The following is a 19,613-nucleotide window of genomic DNA, read 5'->3' on the forward strand; positions in this document are numbered from 1 at the left end:
AAAAAACAAATTAAAATTGGAATTATTATTTTTTCCTTTGTTTTTCGTTGTTTTTTATGTCAGTAATCACACACATCATCCATCAATCCTCCCATCGACTCACCAACCTCCCATCTTTATCGCCGCGCTTCCAAAATCATTTCCAAATCCCAAAAAACTAAATTAAAATTGGAATTATTATTTTTTCCTTTGTTTTTCGTTGTTTTTTATGTCAGTAATCACACACATCATCCATCAATCCTCCCATCGACTCACCAACCTCCCATCTTTATCGCCGCGCGTCCAAAATCATTTCCAAAATCCAAAAAAACAAATTAAAATTGGAATTATTATTTTTTCCTTTGTTTTTCGTTGTTTTTTATGTCAGTAATCACACACATCATCCATCAATCCTCCCATCGACTTAAAAACCTCCCATCTTTATCGCCGGACTTCCAAAATCATTTCCAAAATCCAAAAAAACAAATAAAAATTGAAATTATTATTTTTTTCCCTTTGTTTTTGGTTTTTTTCATGTCGGTAATCAGACACATCATCCATCAATCCTCCCATCGACTCACCAACCTCCCATCTTTATCGCCGCGCGTCCAAAATCATTTCCAAAACCCAAAAAAGAAATTAAAATTGGAAGTATTATTTTTTTTCATTCGTTTTTGGTTTTTTTCATGTCGGTAATCAGACACGTCATCCATCAATCCTCCCATCGACTCACAAACCTCCCATCTTTATCGCCGCGCTTCCAAAATCATTTCCAAAACCCAAAAAAACAAATTAAAATTGGAATTATTGTTTTTTTTTCTTTGTTTTTCGTTTTTCTTATGTCAGTAATCACACACGTCATTCATCTATCCTCCCATCAACTCACAAACCTCCCATCTTTATCGCCGCGCGTCCAAAATCATTTCTAAAACCCAAAAAAACAAATTAAAATTGGAATTATTATTTTTTTCCTTTTGTTTTTTATTTTTTTCCTCCGTTTTTGATTTTCTTTTCATGTCGGTAATCAGACACGTCATCCATCAACCCTCCCACCGACTCATAAACCTCCTATCTCCATCGCCGCGCGTCCAAAATCATTTCCAAAATCAAAAAAGGATATTAACATTGGAGTTATAATTTTTTATTTTGTTTTTCGTTTTTTCCTTATCTCAGTAATCTGACACATCATCCATTTATCCTCTCATCAACTCACAACCATTTTTTTTCCATTGCTGCGCGTCCAAAATCATTTTCAAAAACCAGAAAACAAATAAAATTCGAATTATAATTTTTTATAAAAAAAAACTCAAAAAACTCCTTTGTTTTTGGTTTTTTTCATGTCAGTAATCTGACAAGTCATTCATTAATCTTCCCATCGACTCACAACCTCTCCATCTTTATCGTCACGCGTCCAAAATATTTTCCAAAACTCAAAAAAGAAATTAAAATAGCAATCTTTTTCTTATTTGTTTTTCTTATTTTTCGATGTCGGCAATGAGACACGTCATCGAGACCTACTGGAAATAAAAGAAAAAAAAAATTCTTCGGTTTCTTAATTTAATTTTTTTTGAAATTAATTCTCCGCGATAATGGGCCGGAAGGGGTGGAGTGGGTAGGTGACGATGTACTACATAAAAAACCAATTTTTTTTAAATATGAACATTTTGAAAAAATCTTTTTCGGCCCTGGAATAAGTAGTAACAGAATTAAAAAAATAAAAAGTCCGACAACATTAAAAAATCAAAATCCAAAAAAAAAATGGCCTGATCCAAAAACCGAAGGGGAACTTTCGATTCCAAAAATCATCCTCTACAATACCCTCCGAGGAAAGTGATCGGTTACGGGACACCCTGTATATATATATATGTTATACCACACCGAAGGTTACGGCGCGCGGAGCGCGCCTCATACGCTAGTTAGAAAAAAATACAAATGGGACAAAATGGGTCTGTGAGCCAGTTCATTAGGAAAACAGTGGGGCAAAATGGGTTTGTTTATCATTTTCCGAGTTGACACCCCCCCATGAAACCAAAAATAATCGATTTCAAAATCCAACAGAAGGAGCAGAATGGGTTCGTGAGCAATTTCCCGCATTGACACTCCCCCCCCTGCAACCTCTCTCGATCATTAAGAAAATAATTGGGTAAAATGGGTTTGTTTGTCATCTCCCGAGTTGCCTCCCCCCCCGCTCGCACTCATTAGGAAAAAATGGGGCAAAATGGGTTTGTTTGTCGTTTCCCGACTTGACATCCGTCCCCTCGCTCATAACAAAAAAAATGCAAATGGGGCAAAATGGGTTTGTTTGTCGTTTCTCGAGTTGACATCCGTCCCCTCGCCCATAAGAAAAAAACCTACGAATGGGGCAAAATGGGTTTGTTTGTCATCCCTCGAGCTGACACTCCCCCTCGCTCGCACTCATTAAGAAAATAATGGGGCAAAATGGGTTTGTTTGTCATCTCCCAAATTGACTCAAACTTGACCCCTCTCCCTCATTAAGAAAATAATGGGGCAGAATGGGTTTGTTTGTCATCTCCCGAGTTGACACCCCGCCCCCTTCCCGAATAAAGCCCACAATAATGGATTTCAAAATTCCACAGAAGGAGCAGAATGGGTTTATAAGCCGTTTCTCAAATTAACCCCCCCCCCCAACCCCTCTCGCCAATTACGGAAAATACCAAAAATGGGGCAAAATGGGCCTGTTAGCTATTTTCCAAATTGACCCCCCCCCCCCGGCCGCTGATTATGAAAACCGCGGGGCAAAATGGGTTTGTTTGTAATTTTCCGAGTTGACCCCCCCCCCCCTACAATAAAACCCATAATAATGGATGTCAAAATTCAACAGAAGGGGCAGAATCGGTTCGTAAGCAATTTCCCGAATCCACCTCCCCCCTCTGCCAGGCCTGCCCCTCCCCCTCATTAGGCAAACAGTGGGGCAAAATGGGTTTATTTGTTATTCCCCGCATTGACGACACCCCCCCCCCCCTCGCTCATTAAGAAAAAAACAACAAATCGGGCGAAATGGGTCTGTGAGCCATTCCACAGATTGACTTCCCCCTCTCCCCCTCACACTCATTAGGAAAACAGTGGGGCAAAATAGGTTTGTTTATCATTTCCCAAGTTCACACCACCCTCCTCCCCGCCATGAAACCCACAATAATGGATTTCAAAATTAAACAGAAGGGGCAGAATGGGTTCGCGAGCAATTTTGCGAGTTGACACCCCCTCCCCCCCTCTCGCTCATAAAAAAAAACAACAAATGGGGCAAATTGGGCCTGTTAGCTATTTCCCAAATTGACCCCTGATTATGGAAACCGTGGGGCGGAATAGGTTTGTTTATCATTTCCCGAGTTCACCCCCCTTCCTCGCCAGAATAAAACCAAAAATAATCGATTTCAAAATTCAACAGAAGGGGCAGAATGGGTTCCGAGCAATTTCCCGAATTGACTCCCCCCCTGCCGCTCCCTCTCGCTCAATGAGAAAATGATGGGGCAAAACGGGTTTGTTTATCGTTTTCCGACTTGACATCCCTCCTCTCGCTCATTCAGAAAATAAATAACAAATGGGGCGAAATGGGTCTGTGAGCTATTTCCCGCTTGACTCCCCCCCCCCCCCCCCCGCCACCCACAATAATGTATTGCGAAATTCGCCAAATGGGGCAAAATGGGTTGGTGCTAATATTCCAAATCAACCCCCCTGCCCCCCCAAACCTATCTAATATTCATAAGTGAAATAGAATAAAAAATATGCCTGCGACTGCTGACAGTTTACCGCCGACTCGATAATTTAACACTGGCGCCATCTCGCGGCATTCTCCCATCTGAACTTCTTTACCACACAGCACACCATCAATAATTTCTCCTAATTATACAAAATAACCTATTAATGGGTATTAATTGGGACCAATTGTTTGTCTATCAGCATTTAAATAATTTTTTGATTATATTCCAATCATTTTTGGCCCATTTTTCGCCTTAAAATGACATCCATGCATATCCATGCTACAACATGGATCCTTATTCGCCAGGGTAGGAAATGACTGGACCACTCGATTGGAAATCAAGAACGAAATCACTGGAAATCAAGTGATTTCCATTTCCGATAGTGATTTCTAATGACTTGTGGAAATCATCGGAAATCTGTAGAAATAATAAAGAAATCAGGTGATTTGAGAAATAATTAGAAATCATCGATGAAATTGAAACCGAAATTTTTTATTCGAGCTCACTCATACGATCCCGTCTGACCCTCATGACCTTTTTATGCATATGTCATTTAATTCTTACTATCACATCCACAAGGTCCTTCTAAACTCTTTGGTTCCCAGAATCTTACCCATATGCGATTGTCGACAGACGCCCCACTTTCGCTCGCCGGAATCATGATTTTTCGATTGATTTCTTGAAATAAAAAAATCCCCAGAATCAACTAGAAAAAATCAAAAGAAATCATGATTTCCAATTTTCATTGAGAAATCACAGGAATCGTTAAGGAAATCACAGGAAATCATCCCATTTTGGAAATCACTGAGCCACCCGATTGAGGAGGGACCAACCCCCCGATTAATTCCTTGTTTTCTGTCCTTGAGAATGCCCACGCGTTATTGAACTAAATGAATCGGAAGGTGTTTGCTACGTTATCGTGGATTTATGAGTGAACAATGTGACCCTTATTTATAGCTCAGATAAGAAAACTAGTGAGAAAATTAATGAACTAGTGTTGTTGACTAGGATCGATTTTTAACATATCAACATGTCAGAAATTTGGGTTGATGATAATTGGACGATTAGTTTGACCATCATTAGTGAAGACATGCCTTCCTTAAACATGACTTCGTTCTCCTGCTTCCGAAGGTTCATTAACACTCTATGGTTTTCTAAACATATATGAAACAAGCAGAAATTTAAGATATGAATCAAGTGATTCCACCAGCAAAAAAAATTGTAGATAAGGTAAGAATCTATCAAACAATTTCATGAGATGTTGATTCATGTTTGTGTATTTAGCGCTCTCAAATAACAGCGTGTTAACTCAGAATAAGCTAGAATCACATTAATTTCCATTGCCATTGAAGAGCTTTCACGGAAAGTCCGGTAAAAATAAGGGAATCGTGATTGCATGAGTAATGTTGTATTTGTTTTTTTTGGAACAGGTGGATTCTACGTGGTACGAACGCAATGAGCGTCGGGGAGTGGTTACAGGACAAGCTTACTCATATGGGATAAGGTATCTTATCACTGATAATGATACAGTAGAATTTGGTACGGCGTTGGAAAGGTGTGGTTGAAGTTACTTTTAGTCGATGTATTTTCTTCGCTAATTTCAATTGATTAATCTTTACGGTTCTAAAATCTATTTTACTTCATTGTCTCTCATGATGAGAGATTAATGATCTTAGAAGGATTACAAAAATAGATTGCGCCAAGTTTTCGGAGATATCGTCAACATTAATTGACCAGTGATTGAGACTGTTACAAATTGAGATGAATTTTATGATACTCGTCGCGCTCTTAGGCGTACTTCTCGGTAAGTTCAGTGAATTTTTAGTAATGAGGATACAATCAAATGAATGTTGTTCTGATTATTTAATGAGTTTCCTGATTATTGGTAGTGAAAGCCCAGGAGAATGCACAGAGCAAAGTTTCTGATGGACTTTTGGAGTGTTACAACAATACTTCTGCGTTGTTGAAGCAGAATAGACTACCTCATAATTTGCATGCCTTCATCGCGATAATTAGAAAGATCGAGGAAAATCCACAAGTTCATATGAACCGTCGTCAACTGTCAGTGGCACTGCTGCATAGGTAATTTTCCAATCAAGTTGATTACATTATGATATTAAATCGTTGAGAAGCTGTTGGATTTTGTCCGAAAATGACTCTTCAATAAGGATTGATTGTTCATAATGATTACAATCCCTTTGCGGCCGTCACTTGATTAATTTATACTATTTGTTTTATTTTCTTTCCGTTTACGCCTTCACAATTGGATTAATTTAATTTTATCCATTCTTATTCTTATTCTATACATATTTTTTCCTTAATTTACAAGTTACAACATTGAATGAAAAGGAATTATGTTGAAGATTGATCAAAAGTGTTTTTTTTGTGATGACAACAAACACACTAAACAAAAGTCATTCTAAATCTCGCTCGAGTAATTGAAAAATCTCTCTATGTATTCCTGAAAAATTTTTAAATCTATTTTTCCCTTCATATGGTAAAAGGATATCAGTACTCCTCATTCTTATGATCGGATTCCAATTATTATTATGAAAAGGAAATAAAAAGATCAGAAAGGGGTAATCGGCTAGAAAATGTTTTGTTTTTTTCTTTTATTTCAGTGGAAACTTCGAAGCACTTTTTGTCTTCCAGTATTAGAAGAATATTAATATTTTGGCGAGAAGAAATCCAAAAAATGTAAAAGAAAGTGGACGAAGAGAACTAAAAAAATTAATTTTTCAATGTCTCTGGAAAGTTTTAAAATCCATTTTTTTCGAATAAAGAAATATCGTTGTCTTTTGAGAATTACCTAAATGGCAATGAATTGCAAAAATCACGAATTGGAGACTGAAAATTATGAATAGGGGCTGATCGACTAGAAAGTGGAGAAAAATTATTTTTCTTCATTTGTCAACATCTAATTTTCACGAGAAGAAATGAAAGAAATGTAAAAAAAAACGTAGGCGGGAGAAATAAAAAAATTAATTTTTCAATGTCTCCGGAAAGGATCAAAATCGATATATTTCTTCGAATAATGGAAGAATACCCGTAAATTCGATTTCTATCTTCATCTTTTGATAGAATGGATCGAATAAATAACATAAATTAAGAATTGGAGACTAAAAATTTTATCGGATTATATATAATGTTTTTTACCTATCTAAGGTTTCGTCAGGATGGAATTGTAATAGATCCAAAAGCTGTTCCCCAGGAAGGAGTGACCCCCTATGGAACAGAAGGATTACAATCTTTCAGATACGCGGAACTATTGAAGATGATCCCAGGAAATGCTGTGACATTCAATAACAACAGTATAACTTTGATAGAAAGGGTAAGAAAAGTGCTCTTAAACACGGCCACGTGAAATATTCTGTTAACGCCGACTCACTTCTTCTCTCCTCGCTCTAAATCCAATGAACTCAATGATAATACGTTCAGTTATAACTTCATGATTTTATCGGCCATGGTATATATAAATTTGATGAATTTATTTTGGCTTTGCGGTCTTGATTCCTCACATGTTCTTTCGTGCTACTATTTGGAACCCATCAAATGCCAACTTTAAATTGAGAGAAGGACGCAATGCGTTATCCATTGAGCCCTCACGGTTGAAAAAATTTAATAGAAAAACCTAGTGAATTCGTTAGAAAATTCTATTGGATTTCTATTAAACTTTCTATTAATTTTTGGCCAATTCTATTGAAATGTTCAAAAAAAATATTCAATAGAAAAAGTCAATAGAATTCGTTTTTTCTATATAACTTATTCTCTTCAGATATTTTTTATAGAATTTCTTTGGCTCAAATTTTCGAAGTTTTTTTCATTCTGTTTTTCTTTTCTTCTTATCTTATTATATAGAAAAATGTAGTTCTTTTGACTTTTCTATTGAACATTTAAATAGAATCGACCAAAAACTAATAGAAAGTTTAATAGAAATCCAATAGAATTTTCTAGCGAATTCGTTAGGTTTTTCTATTAAATTTTTTCAGCCCTGAGGGCTCATCGGATCGATCCAGTGGGATTCGAACCCACGATCTTCTGTAGTCTGAGCGGTTGCTCTTGATCACCGAGCTATGGAGACATCTTCGCCTCCAATAAGCCCTCAATTTTTTAAGTTTGGACATTGACTACTCAAGACTTCGAACTGTGAATCGTCGACGAGGGGCTGGTCACTCCTCAATCGAGTGACTCAGTGATTTCCAGAATCAGATGATTTCCTGTGGATTTCTGTGATTTCTCGAATGATTTTTGTGATTTTTCAATCAACATTAGAAAGCATGATTTCTTTTGATTTCTTGTGATTTCCATTATTTCTAGTAGATTCCAATGATTTCTTGATTTCCAGAAATCACTGGAGAAATCATGATTTCGGGACCAGAATGGGACATCTGTTGATAATGGCAGTTTTCTACATGACGTTACAATACGTGCACAGAGAGAAATGTTCAGTAAAAATTACGGAACTCACAATTCGCTCACCGATTACGGAATCGATTCAGAAAATTTAAGTGACGGTATCGTAATTTTTCACAGGAGATTCAGATAAAAATTACGGAACGCTCTGGAAAAATTGCGTGACAGTTCCGTAAAATTTCCTCCAACCACATTTCACTTCGGAATTACAGAAAACATATGTAATTTTTATTGAATATTTCTCTCCGTGTAATTAAAAATTAAATAAATTAAAAATTACACGGTGACTGGCCCCTCGATTATCGAGCTGTGAATCGTCGAGCTGTGAATCTCATCTCCTGAACCACTGAGAGTGAATGGATAGCGAATTGCGTCCCTCTGTCAGTTTAAAGTTCGCGTTTGATGGGTTTCAAATAGCAGCACGAAAGAACAATATACCTCGAACATCTGAGGAATCACAATCGCAAAGCCGACCAAATTCATCAAATTTAATACGTTCAATCTGTTATATTCGGAGAATATTGTCAGCGTTAGGACTATTCTTTCAACCGTTAAATTACAAAGAGAAGCTAAAATTATTAACATTCCAATTTACTGGACGACGCTAAGTGCATACCCTTACCTTATTAAAAATGAATCCACAATTTCCTCACCAGCAGTTAGATTTTGCTAAACGCTATTATGTACACTTTCACGGAAACACTTTCTTCTACTCGTTGGAGTTTATTAATATTTTGACAAATTTAAAAAAAAATGAAGTTTAAAGTTTGTTTGAGACTTTGCACAACACTTCACAATAATCGAATCCCTTACTTGTAAGAAAAGGCACCACTCTCGGTTAAAGAAATTTGATTCCCGGATAATTTCAATTATTCGTAGCCTACTATTAATTCGGCAACTATCCAGCGTAATTTCGACTCTGCGAATTATTATCGGAGGAATAGTTGAAAAACCGGACCGATTAAGTGAACTATTTCCACTAGAATTGTTACTGCTCCGTCGTTGCTTCAAGACTGATTAAATTTAATTTTTCTGGAGATTTTATCGGGTTTTGGGAACCACTTGTCTCTTGGGGGCTCCAACGAGTCGATTTTTAATTGGTGGAAAATGTATGATTTTGCCCACTTTTTAATCGTCATTGGGAAAGTAGTTCATTCGCTTATTGGGGTTTTCGATTCTCGTTTCTCAACCATTCCTCCATGTGTGAATTGTGATATTGAGAAATGGGGGCATGCTGGGTGAAAAATTTCATCACTGATGTTCTCAATTAAATTGTTTTTGGAATTTTTATTGAGTTCAAATGATGAAATGTTCTTTCTATTATTTGGTTTGATAATTTACATTTTATGTACATATTTTATGAGGTATTCCATGCCAAATGAGTCAACGGCTGACCCTCACCCTCTTGAAAATTGATGGCGATTTTTTCAACGATTGGGGGGCTTGAAAAACTATCTCTCAAATTTTTTAAGATTTTTTTGACAGCCCAGTTCGGAGATATTTTTTTTCAAATTGTTCGTTTTTTTACAATAACTCGAGTTCTACTCATCCGATTTCGATTTATTAGGGATCAAAATTTTTCATTTTTCACCACCTATAAGAATGTTTTTTGTCCAAATTTTTTCCAACCTCTAGATGCTTGAAATAACGAATTTTTTTTAACGATTTTTTTTTCGAAAAAAAAAAGTTGAAAAACTTGAATTTTGCTAGTTGCGTCACGGTTGATTATTTTAATTTTTTTTCAGTAATTCCTATATTCAAAACAAAAATTTTGAGCCGTCATACATGTTGGGTTTCGTCTTAGATCTATTTCATTTTTAATTTTTTATTCTCAAAATTCCGCGAATTCGGTCAAAATACCCCAAAATGTCATTGGTTGACTTTGATTATAAACAGTATGAAGTAAATTTAAATATATACCTATATATTACAAATTTTTTCGATACATAATAGTCGTTTTAAGGTGCTTTCACCAAATTTTCGTAATTTTAAAAAGAACAAATTAGAAAAAAATATAGATCCTGGATGGAACCCAACATGTATGACGGCTCCAAATTTTCGTTTTTATTATAAGAATTACTGAAAAAAAAGTTAAAATAATCAGCCGTGACGTAATTGGCAAAATTCAAGTTTTTCAGCTTTTTTTTCGAAAATTCGTTATTTCGAGCATCTAAAGATTGGAAATTAAAAAAAAAACATTCTTATAGGTGGTGAAAAATGGAAAATTTTGCCCTCTAATAAATCGAAATCGGATGAGTAGAACTCGAGTTATTGTAAAAAAACGGAACAATTTGAAAAAAATCATATTTTCGAACTGGGCTATCAAAAAAATCTGAAAAAATTTGAGAGATAGTTTTTCAAGCCCCCTAATCATAGAAAAAATCGCCATCAATTTTCAAGAGGGTGAGGGTTAGCCGTTGACTCATTTGGCATGTAATACCTCATATATATTTTAATTTTTACCATCATAAAAATTTTGGACATTACAAATCTTTTTCAGTGCACCCTCCACTCAATGGTCTCCAGCTCCATTGACACATTCCGCCGTGAGGATGAGTCCTCTACCTGCCGCTTGGAAAATCTCGACTACCGGCAGTCGCGCTTTAAAAAACGAAGCATCCGTCCTCGTCGCCAGGTTCCAAAACTACACAACGATGTAGAAACCTTCAACCCGGAGCAAATTGAAACCAAGAAGAAGATCAACAGTGATGCCGACATCTTCGCCCCAAACTCCTGGTATCCCCCACTTCCCTCGAACCACCCGGACAGCGCTCGTCTCCAGATAGAGACTAGCAAATGTCCTTCAGAATCGGGCGTTCTTCAAACCGATTGGGGAGTGGTTTCTGGAGGGCCTCTCCTCGCAGGAATAGCAGCGGCTCTGCAGCCTCAGAACGTGAGGATTAGTGACTTGATGAAACGAGACTGGGAGAACAAAGGCTCGCTCTCCTCTAGTGTTACCCTTGACAACAAATGGCTAGCGACATTAGCAGGTGACTTGGTAGAAATTGCTCTACGTCAAGGGCCTAGCAAGGATCCCTACAAAATTGGAACCCCAGGACACTGGAACTCATCCCACACTCCCAAATACTACTTCCTCAATACTGATGAAGGTTTAGAGTTTACTGAAGCTGAAGTCCGAGGAGATCTTGATGGTCTTGTCTTGGCCTCAAACGTCGCCTCCTGGTACACAAAATTTCCCAGTTTGAGACTGTCCCAGATCTTTGACATGTATTATAGTGATCGAGGAGTCTTCAATGACACGATCAGGGCGTGCAATCGCAGAAATCTGCTCACCATCGTTGCACCTAACGACACCACGAGTGCCCAAACTTACAGAGCGGCAATGGTCCTCAATTCGAATACTAAATTACCCAGAGGGACAGTCTCAGATGAGAAAGTCGAAACATTTTCAGTCCAAGCTGTCAATGAACTGTTCAAGTTTATTCCTTCGTCGATGAATAATGACAAAACTTGCAGCCAGACGAATCCAACTAAGAACTTATTCCATCGAATTGCTGTGGACCTGACGATCATTTTAGACACCACTTGGCCATTCAAAGATATCAAACCAATTTTAGATTCTCTCCTCGAGAAATCTGAGATAAACAGATTTGCGAGTAATTTCTCATTGATTAATGCGGCTAATGGATCCTTAATTTTCGATAGTTCTCACAGTATTCTGGACTTTTACGCATTCAATGAAAGTGATTATAATGCGTTGACCCGGGGGTTCAATCTACCGATATCGTTAGACGTAATAAAAAGTTTAGAGACAAGAAAATTGAATGCTGAAAGAGAGAAAAATGTGGGAGGTGGACGGGCTGAAGTAGTGCTAGTTGTTCCTTGGAGTCGCTCCTCGCTTTCCGACGTAAATAAGGAGTATTCGTTGAACAAAATTTGGGAGATGAGAGAGGAAACTCCAGATGTTAATATTTTATTTATGACTGCTGGATCTAAGGAAAGATGGACGGATCTGGTGAGGGAGGGCCAGGATATCGTCTCCGTGGGAACTGGAAGTTGGAAAGAGTCTGTTGGACCGGTTGAGGAACTTGTAAGTCGGATGAAGAGAATCCCGAAACGTTTGATCAACTCGCAATGTGGATGGGATTACTCTTCTGGCGGGGGATCAGCCTCGTTTGAAGATTATTTGGAACCGTCTGGGGTGCAGTTTTATAGACTACATCCTAATTATTTCTACAAAACTGATGAGGACGATACACCGACTGTGAAGGTCCATGGGGTGAGTGGCATGAGCCTGACCATCTGCTCCTCGAGGAATCCTTTGAATATCAATGCCAGTGAATCTACAGACTGTAGTACTATCAATGGAGGTAGTCGAAGTATTTCTGTCAATTGCGTGGGGACAGAATACATTCATAAATGCAAACCACTTTATCTGTCGATTACCATTGAGAATAAAACGCATGAAGAATCTTATCAGTGCACAGGTGAGTTTAAACATTACCACTTCTAAGTCTTATGTACATGTCATTCTGGGATATTTTCTGAAAACTGGTTTGTGAACAGGTTATTTAGTAGTATGAATCGTTTTCAAGTACCTTTTTGGGGCAAGGGGCTTTTTGGGGCGTTGGACTCTCAAGGAAGAAATCACCAGAAATCACTGGAAATTAAGTGATTTCCATTTCCGGTAGTGATTTCGAATTACTTCGGGAAATCATCGGAAATTAGTAGAAATCAGGCGATTTTAAAAATAATTAGAAATCATCGATGAAAGTGAAACCCAAATTTTTTATTCGAGCTCACTCATACGATCCCGTCTGACCTTCATGACCTTCTTATGCACATGTCATATGACTATTATTATCACATCCACAAGGCCCTTCTAAACTTTTTGGTTCTCAGAATCTTACCCATATGCGATTATCGACAGATGCCCCATTTTTGCTCCGAAATCATGATTTTTCGAGTGATTTCTTGAATAACTTTGATTTCAACTCAGTTTATATAATTCACAAAGATGTTACGATCGCGTTTTAACATCAAGAAATCATCATAATCTACTTCAAATCATGGAAATCACGAAAAATCAGAAGAAATCATAATTTCCAATTCTTATTGAGAAATCACAGGAAATCATCCCATTCTGGAAATCACTGAGTCATCCGATCGAGAAGTGATCAGCTCCTCGTTTTGGGGCTTTGAAATGATATAAAATTTGGGGAATTATTTTGTTTGAACGACTTGACGTAATCTTTGGAGATTAAATAAAAGTTTTGAGACTCTCAATTGAATTTGTTTCTGTCAATAATCCATTTTTCTCCCCTTTCTATTTGTTCAATTGGACTAATTACTTTCATTCTCTGTTCCAGATGCCGAAAACTGCCGATTTCCTGACATGATAAAATTTTCTTTTTCCTACGAAAAACTGGTCTGTACCAGTGGTACTTCCGCGATAATATTTTCTCCTATTTTGATTTTATTATTAACAGTTTCATTTCTTCGGATTGCTTAAATTTTCTTATTCAATAGTAACGTACTCCAATATTTATGCCTCCAATCAAATGTTTGACCCATCGATTTCATATATTTTCTTTTTTGTAACGATTTGTAAACCTAAGTCATTTACCATTATCATACCTGCTGATTCATTTACATCTATTTGTACTGAAATGATAAGAATCATTTGTCATCCATCACAATGAATAAATGATTGTTTACCAATGGAATTATTTCTCTATTTAATAATTATCAATTAATGTTACATAATTTATAAAAATTAATAACCATCCTCCTAGTTTCTTCCCTGGGACTGAGGTTCAGTGTCGGGCTCAGGATCGTCAATCAAACCCGCAGATTCGCTCAGCATCTTTCCTAGCACTTGAAGAAGTTGCCCTTTGAAGTCGTGAATTTGATTGTAGGAATCCAGATCCTGTACCGGCAGTCCTTGATTAGCAACCATGTAGCGTATAACTCCCCACATAATGTCTCGGAATTTCAATAACGTAGTTGCAGTCCTATAAATTCAAATGAGAATGTATAGTTCAAAAATAATCATGGAGTCATCAACTATCAGCTGAAAATCGTTGTAGAATTAGACTTTTTCCCTTCCACATGGAAGCATTGTAATTTTTCAAATTTAAATTTGGATGTTTTGGGTTATATCGACCCATTATAATCCAAAAAGTCGAAAAATGTAATTTTTAGACCGTGTCCGTACGTATGTGCGTGGTAAAGTTTTCCTTCAATTCTTTGCTAATGAATCCATGGAATTAAATCATTCCTTTTTCTCAAATGTAGGTATTGCTGAGTCCTATCCATCGACATTAATTAAAATTTAATTAATCGATTTGTTTTTTCAATTTTTGAATTATTTCGAAAGTCGGTTGTCCCACGATAACTAGAACAAAATGTTCTGAATCGATTGAATGATGGCTTAAAAAATTTATTTTAATACCCTTTTGACTGAGTTCGAAGATGAAGGCGATAGCAATAATCGTTATTTTGATTTATTTGAAAATTTGCCAAAATTTTGTATTTTTTGAAAATCAAAATTCCGGAGATATCTTTGAATATCATGGTTCAAATGTATTCAATCATAGCTTAAAATGTTTGCTTTAATACCATTGATTCGAAGTTAAAAGATGATTACAATAACTATATTAGGTGATTTGATTTTTATGCTGATTATTGAAAATTTTGAATTTGTCATGAATTTCCCCGAAAGTGAGCTTCCTCATGCTTTCATCAAATGTGATGTTTCAAATTTATTCCAGTATGTGTAAATAAAATTTTTCTATTTTCCATTTTATCGAAGGGCTGAGGGGGAGCGATAAATCCGTGAAAAAGACAATCGATTGTATAGATAAAAGAAATAATAAGAATAATGATGATGATAAAATTCAGCTAAGTTGAGAATCTAACAAAAGTAGTTGAAAATAAATCTTACCCAATTTAATAAAATGAAATAAACAGTGAATTATACATGATAGAAGGAAATGATGTGCAAAATAACCATTCGGAAGCATATTGCTAATTTATTAGCAAAAATAACTATACTATATGCAATACCAGAGCAATTTTCCACTTATTTTAAATGAACTTCATTGACTCTGAAACTTTTCTCCTGATATTTAGTCGTCAAATCACTCATAGATTAGTTGATCTGTCAATCAATAATGATTATGAATTGTTAATTGAAGAACCGTGGAAATTTTGGATTTCTCGTCCTTGAAAGCTATCATGAATTGATTCAATATGCATGTAATTTTCTTGCCTCAGGTATCGGGTAATTTTTTTCTCCTCGGGAACCATCAGAGCAATTTGGACAATCATTCAATCGAGTATTTTTAAATTAATAGCAAAATTACTTACTCTTTATTACACAGCAGTCTGATATTGTTTCGACCTTTCATCGTAAAGACAATGTGACTGTTTTCATCTTCAGAATCATTAACACGAGAAGTTTTATGCTGTCAAATAAGATGAAATTCGTTAAAATTCATCAAAGATAGGGGAGAATGGGGCAACATGAAATAGTTGAAAAACGACTGTTTGACGCAATTCAAGCAAAAAAAAATTGCTTATTAAAATTTTTTTTGTCAACTTTTTTTTATTCTTGGGAGTACTGATGAGAATAATAATTTGCCATTGAGTAGAATGGAAAATTATTGAGAAGGTTTGATGGGCGAAGATTTTGTCAATGGATTATTCGATTGAAATTCAGCATCACATTTTCCTTTTTCCCCCCTGGATCTCCCCCTGGACCTTCCTCTGAACTTTGGATTTTTCTGTTTCATTTTTTGTCAATTCATCCATTGACAAAATCTTCGCCGGTCAAAACATCTTAACAATTTTCCATTCTACTGAATGGAAAATTATTATACTTATTAATACTCCTAAGAATAAAAAAATTTGATAAAAAAAATATTGAATAAAAAATTTTTTTTTGCTTGAATTGCGTTAATCATTTTTGGCTGTTTCATTTTGCCCACTCTCCCTTAATAGCGTTTCGTCATTAAGCTGAAAAAAAATTTTCTGGCGAATATGAGTTTGCAGTCCGAGACCAAGGCGAGGGTTGCAATCATATGAGCTAGAAAAGTTTTTTTAGGCCGTATGTCGAATGATATTTTTTGTCCTAACGGGTGTAGGCAGCAATTTACGAAGGACTAGCCTTTGTAAAGCGCTGCCTTACGGCCGGAATGACGAAAAAAACATTGAATCATTTGAGAGAATCAAACTCACTAAAAATCCTAGCACTTGTCCCTGACTGAACATAAAAACAGTCAAGGGTGATATAATGCTGCTCTCTCTAACCAGGCTCGTCCTTCTCTCCTCACTATGAGTACTTCTCACATACGTCAAGAAAGGGCTGGGCCACTTTTTCCTCTTAAAATTGACACTATCCGGCGTGATAGTGACCCTCGTTCCATTTTCCGTAACAAAAGTCGAGCTTCCCTTCTTCAGCTGCCCATTTCTGATTTCAAAATCTCTCTGATAAATGACCTGATCCACCCCGGACAACAACACCCCCTTCACCATCTCATCCACCTCGGCATACTCATTTGTCTTAGCACCAAGATCTTGGAAATATTTGGGTGCATCTATTAGCTTTGCATGTACCAAATGCTCTCCATACAAATCCCTGACTTTGTTCAACGTATACATCCTTTCAGGATAGAGTCTCGATTTGAAACAGAAATCACGAACCTCGTACCTGCCAGCATTGGCATAAGACAGCCACTGTTGATAGAGCCAAACGAGACTAACATGGTCGCTGCTTGGATGGTATTTTTTCTTGATCAACCTAATAGCTTCCTTATTTTGCAAAACTCCAGAGAAGATGTCACTCTCTGCGGCCATTGCAGCTGATATCGTGAGCATGGGAGATATACAATTAAAGATCGAAGAGTACAGTAAAGCCTTGCTCAATTTGGGATGAACCGTGAAGAAGGCAATGCGTTTTCCCAAGGGCGTCAAGTTCTCATCTTCATCCAAAGCCCCAAGGTGAATGAGATCTCTCACAGCTTGTTTAATTATAGTAGGCGCTGGAGGTTCTGGAACGCTTCCAAAGAAGTCCAATGCTTTCTCATTACTGCTATAAGTCTTGCCATCCAGAACAGTCTTCTCCAAAGAAGAACGCTTGATCTCTGGTACTGGGTATGAGAGCAACTTCTGGTACATGTCCCTCGTGATAAAATGATAACTTACTCCAGGTTTGACTCTTCCAGCTCGCCCCTTTCGTTGGTTGATGTTTGCTTGTGAAGCCCACTGATTACTGATGAATGACACTCCTTGTTTCTCGTGCCACTGGAGTTGTCTGTGGGTGCAGGAGTCAACGACGTAAACGACATCAGTAACTGTGATTCCGGTCTCAGCAATGTCAGTAGCGAGTACGATTTTTCGGACGTTTGGGGGAGGTTTTTCGAAAATTTTCCTCTGATCGTAGTGAGCCATCTTTGAGTGAAGAGGGATGATTATTACGTCACTTTTCCTGCGTGCTAAAACACTGAATTCTTCCAGGTACTTTCGCATTTGCGTTATCTCTGCCCAACCAGGAAGGAAGCACAGAATAGCACCTGGGGGCTTGTTTTTCGTTATCCAGACGATTAATTCCCCCATTTTGACTAAATCAATGACTGGAGCATCGTTCAGTATATCAGAGGTCATTGGTCTCTTATCGTCAAACAGCATTCCGCTGTAAGAATTTTGAGTTCGTAATCCTAGGCTGTCGATGTCTTCTAGGTAGTGAGACTCCACTGGATACGTTCTTCCGGGGATCTCTATCACTTTGCAGTTGAAGTAATTCTGGAATAACCCTGCGTTTATTGTAGCTGACATGACGATTACTTTCAGGTCCCTATTGATAGCTATTGCGCGTTTGAGGAGGGCCAGCAACATGTCTGTGTTAATGGTTCGTTCGTGGGCCTCGTCGACAATTACGTGGGAACAGCCTTCAAGCCTTGGGTTGAATTGAAGTTTTCGTAAAAGAATTCCGGTCGTGCAGAAGAGAATTCCACCTGGTGTGTTGGGGAGCTCTTGGCTCAGTCGAACTTGGTATCCAACAACATCCCCAACTTGCTCCCTTCGTTCATCTGCGATGCGTTCCGCGAGGGAGATCGCTGATATTCTTCGAGGTTGAGCTATTAAGATGTTGCAATCTGTTGCTTGGGATTTCTTCGCAAAGTGGTCCATGATGTACTGAGGAACTTGCGTGGTTTTGCCACAGCCTGTATCGCCTTTTATCAACACTATCTATAAGCAGAAAGTTTGTTTTCTTGAGTAACTCATAGAGCTTCATAAGGCAATTCTGTAATTGAATTGGAAGTTTTTGATCATCTTTCAGTCATCTTGGAAATGAGTTGTTTTAGAAGGAAATATGAGAAGCCCTCTTTTGTCGGGTGCTTTACTGCTTTCAAAAACAATAGGGAACTTGCATGAAGCTCAATTTTTTCTAATTCCCCTATTCACACATTCCTCATAACATATGAATAGCTAAACGGCGGAAATTATTAGATAATAATAATCCGATAAAATTTTTAGTCTCCAATTCTCAATTCCTATTATTTATTCTATTCATTCTATCAAAAGACAAGGATAGGAAACGAATGTTCCATTATGCGAAACAATATATCGATTTTAAAACTTTTCGGACACATTGAAACATTATTTTTTTTATTTCTTCCTGTCTACGTTTTTTTACATTTTTGCTTCCGAATGGAAACATTGCACTTCTTCGATTTTCACATTCTCTAATGTTGATTGGGAATGATATAGAGGGTGGGGTAAAATGAACACTTTAGACCTTTTTTTAAATTATTCATAACTCAGAAACAAATTTATCAATTGAGCTCAGTTTAGGCTCGTTACAAAGGGAAAGAGTTGTTCTTTGTATTGAAAAAAAAAAAAAAAATTTCATCAACATTTCAATCTCGCATTAACATTTTAAAAAAAGTCAAGTGTCCATTTTACCCCAACCTCCCCTACCCGTCCATATAAAGTTTTCGAAACATTCCTGTTTTTCCATTTTTTTCATGAAAAACTTTGTAAACACTCTAGCCTGTGAAAAATGGAGATATCAACTTGAAATTTGGACAGAAAATATGTATACCCGCTCATACGAAGTATTCGAAACATTGGAATTTTGATAGCACCCATGGAGGTGGCAGTAACCATCTAAAATTTTTACTGCTAGTTAGTGTTGTTAAACGTTTGTAATCTTTCAGATCACTCGGAAGCCCGCCATCAATGTATTGATTGCGAAAAAAATAGGACATCACTCGGTAACATGTTCACTGTCACATGGCGCGCTGTCATGTGCTCGCTGTCCCCTGCTTGTTAAACATATACAATCGATCTTAGTTTTGAGGCTTTCGCGGCCATTATTAATGACGTGGTTGGCTTCCGGATGGATGCCGCGTTGAGTTTCAGCATTGCGCCGACGTTTCGCAAACATTGCAGTCTGCATCTTCAGGGCTATGAGCTCCGATTCTGAGCTCCGATGTGTGGGGGCAGTCCTTATATACCTTCCCTTGTGGTGGTGGG

General features: G+C 37.2%; 2 protein-coding genes across 2 annotated transcripts in view; one reads left to right on the forward strand and one right to left on the reverse strand.

Annotated features, from left to right (window-relative positions):
* The first annotated feature begins 4,853 nt into the window (after window positions 1-4,853).
* On the forward strand, window positions 4,854-13,798 carry LOC107046428. Its single transcript, XM_015269037.1, has 6 exons — window positions 4,854-4,928; window positions 5,129-5,502; window positions 5,588-5,780; window positions 6,864-7,029; window positions 10,612-12,559; window positions 13,442-13,798. Exons 2-6 carry the CDS (start codon window positions 5,460-5,462, stop codon window positions 13,582-13,584), a joined length of 2,493 nt encoding a protein of 830 aa, XP_015124523.1. The 5' UTR covers window positions 4,854-4,928; window positions 5,129-5,459; the 3' UTR covers window positions 13,585-13,798.
* Window positions 13,197-19,613, reverse strand: part of LOC107046427 (ATP-dependent RNA helicase DHX30) — an 8,009-nt gene continuing 1,592 nt past the window's right edge. The window contains exons 2-4 of the mRNA XM_015269036.2: window positions 16,314-18,323; window positions 15,444-15,541; window positions 13,197-14,086 (exon numbers count right to left, since the gene is read on the reverse strand). Coding sequence (XP_015124522.1) covers window positions 13,864-14,086; window positions 15,444-15,541; window positions 16,314-18,323 — 2,331 coding nt within the window. The 3' untranslated portion in view covers window positions 13,197-13,863. The remainder of the gene's footprint in view (window positions 14,087-15,443; window positions 15,542-16,313; window positions 18,324-19,613) is intronic.

The sequence above is a fragment of the Diachasma alloeum genome, unplaced genomic scaffold (genome assembly GCF_001412515.2).
Source record: "Diachasma alloeum isolate Michigan unplaced genomic scaffold, Dall2.0 Dall_scaffold_01372, whole genome shotgun sequence".
Taxonomy (NCBI): Eukaryota; Metazoa; Arthropoda; class Insecta; order Hymenoptera; family Braconidae; genus Diachasma; species Diachasma alloeum.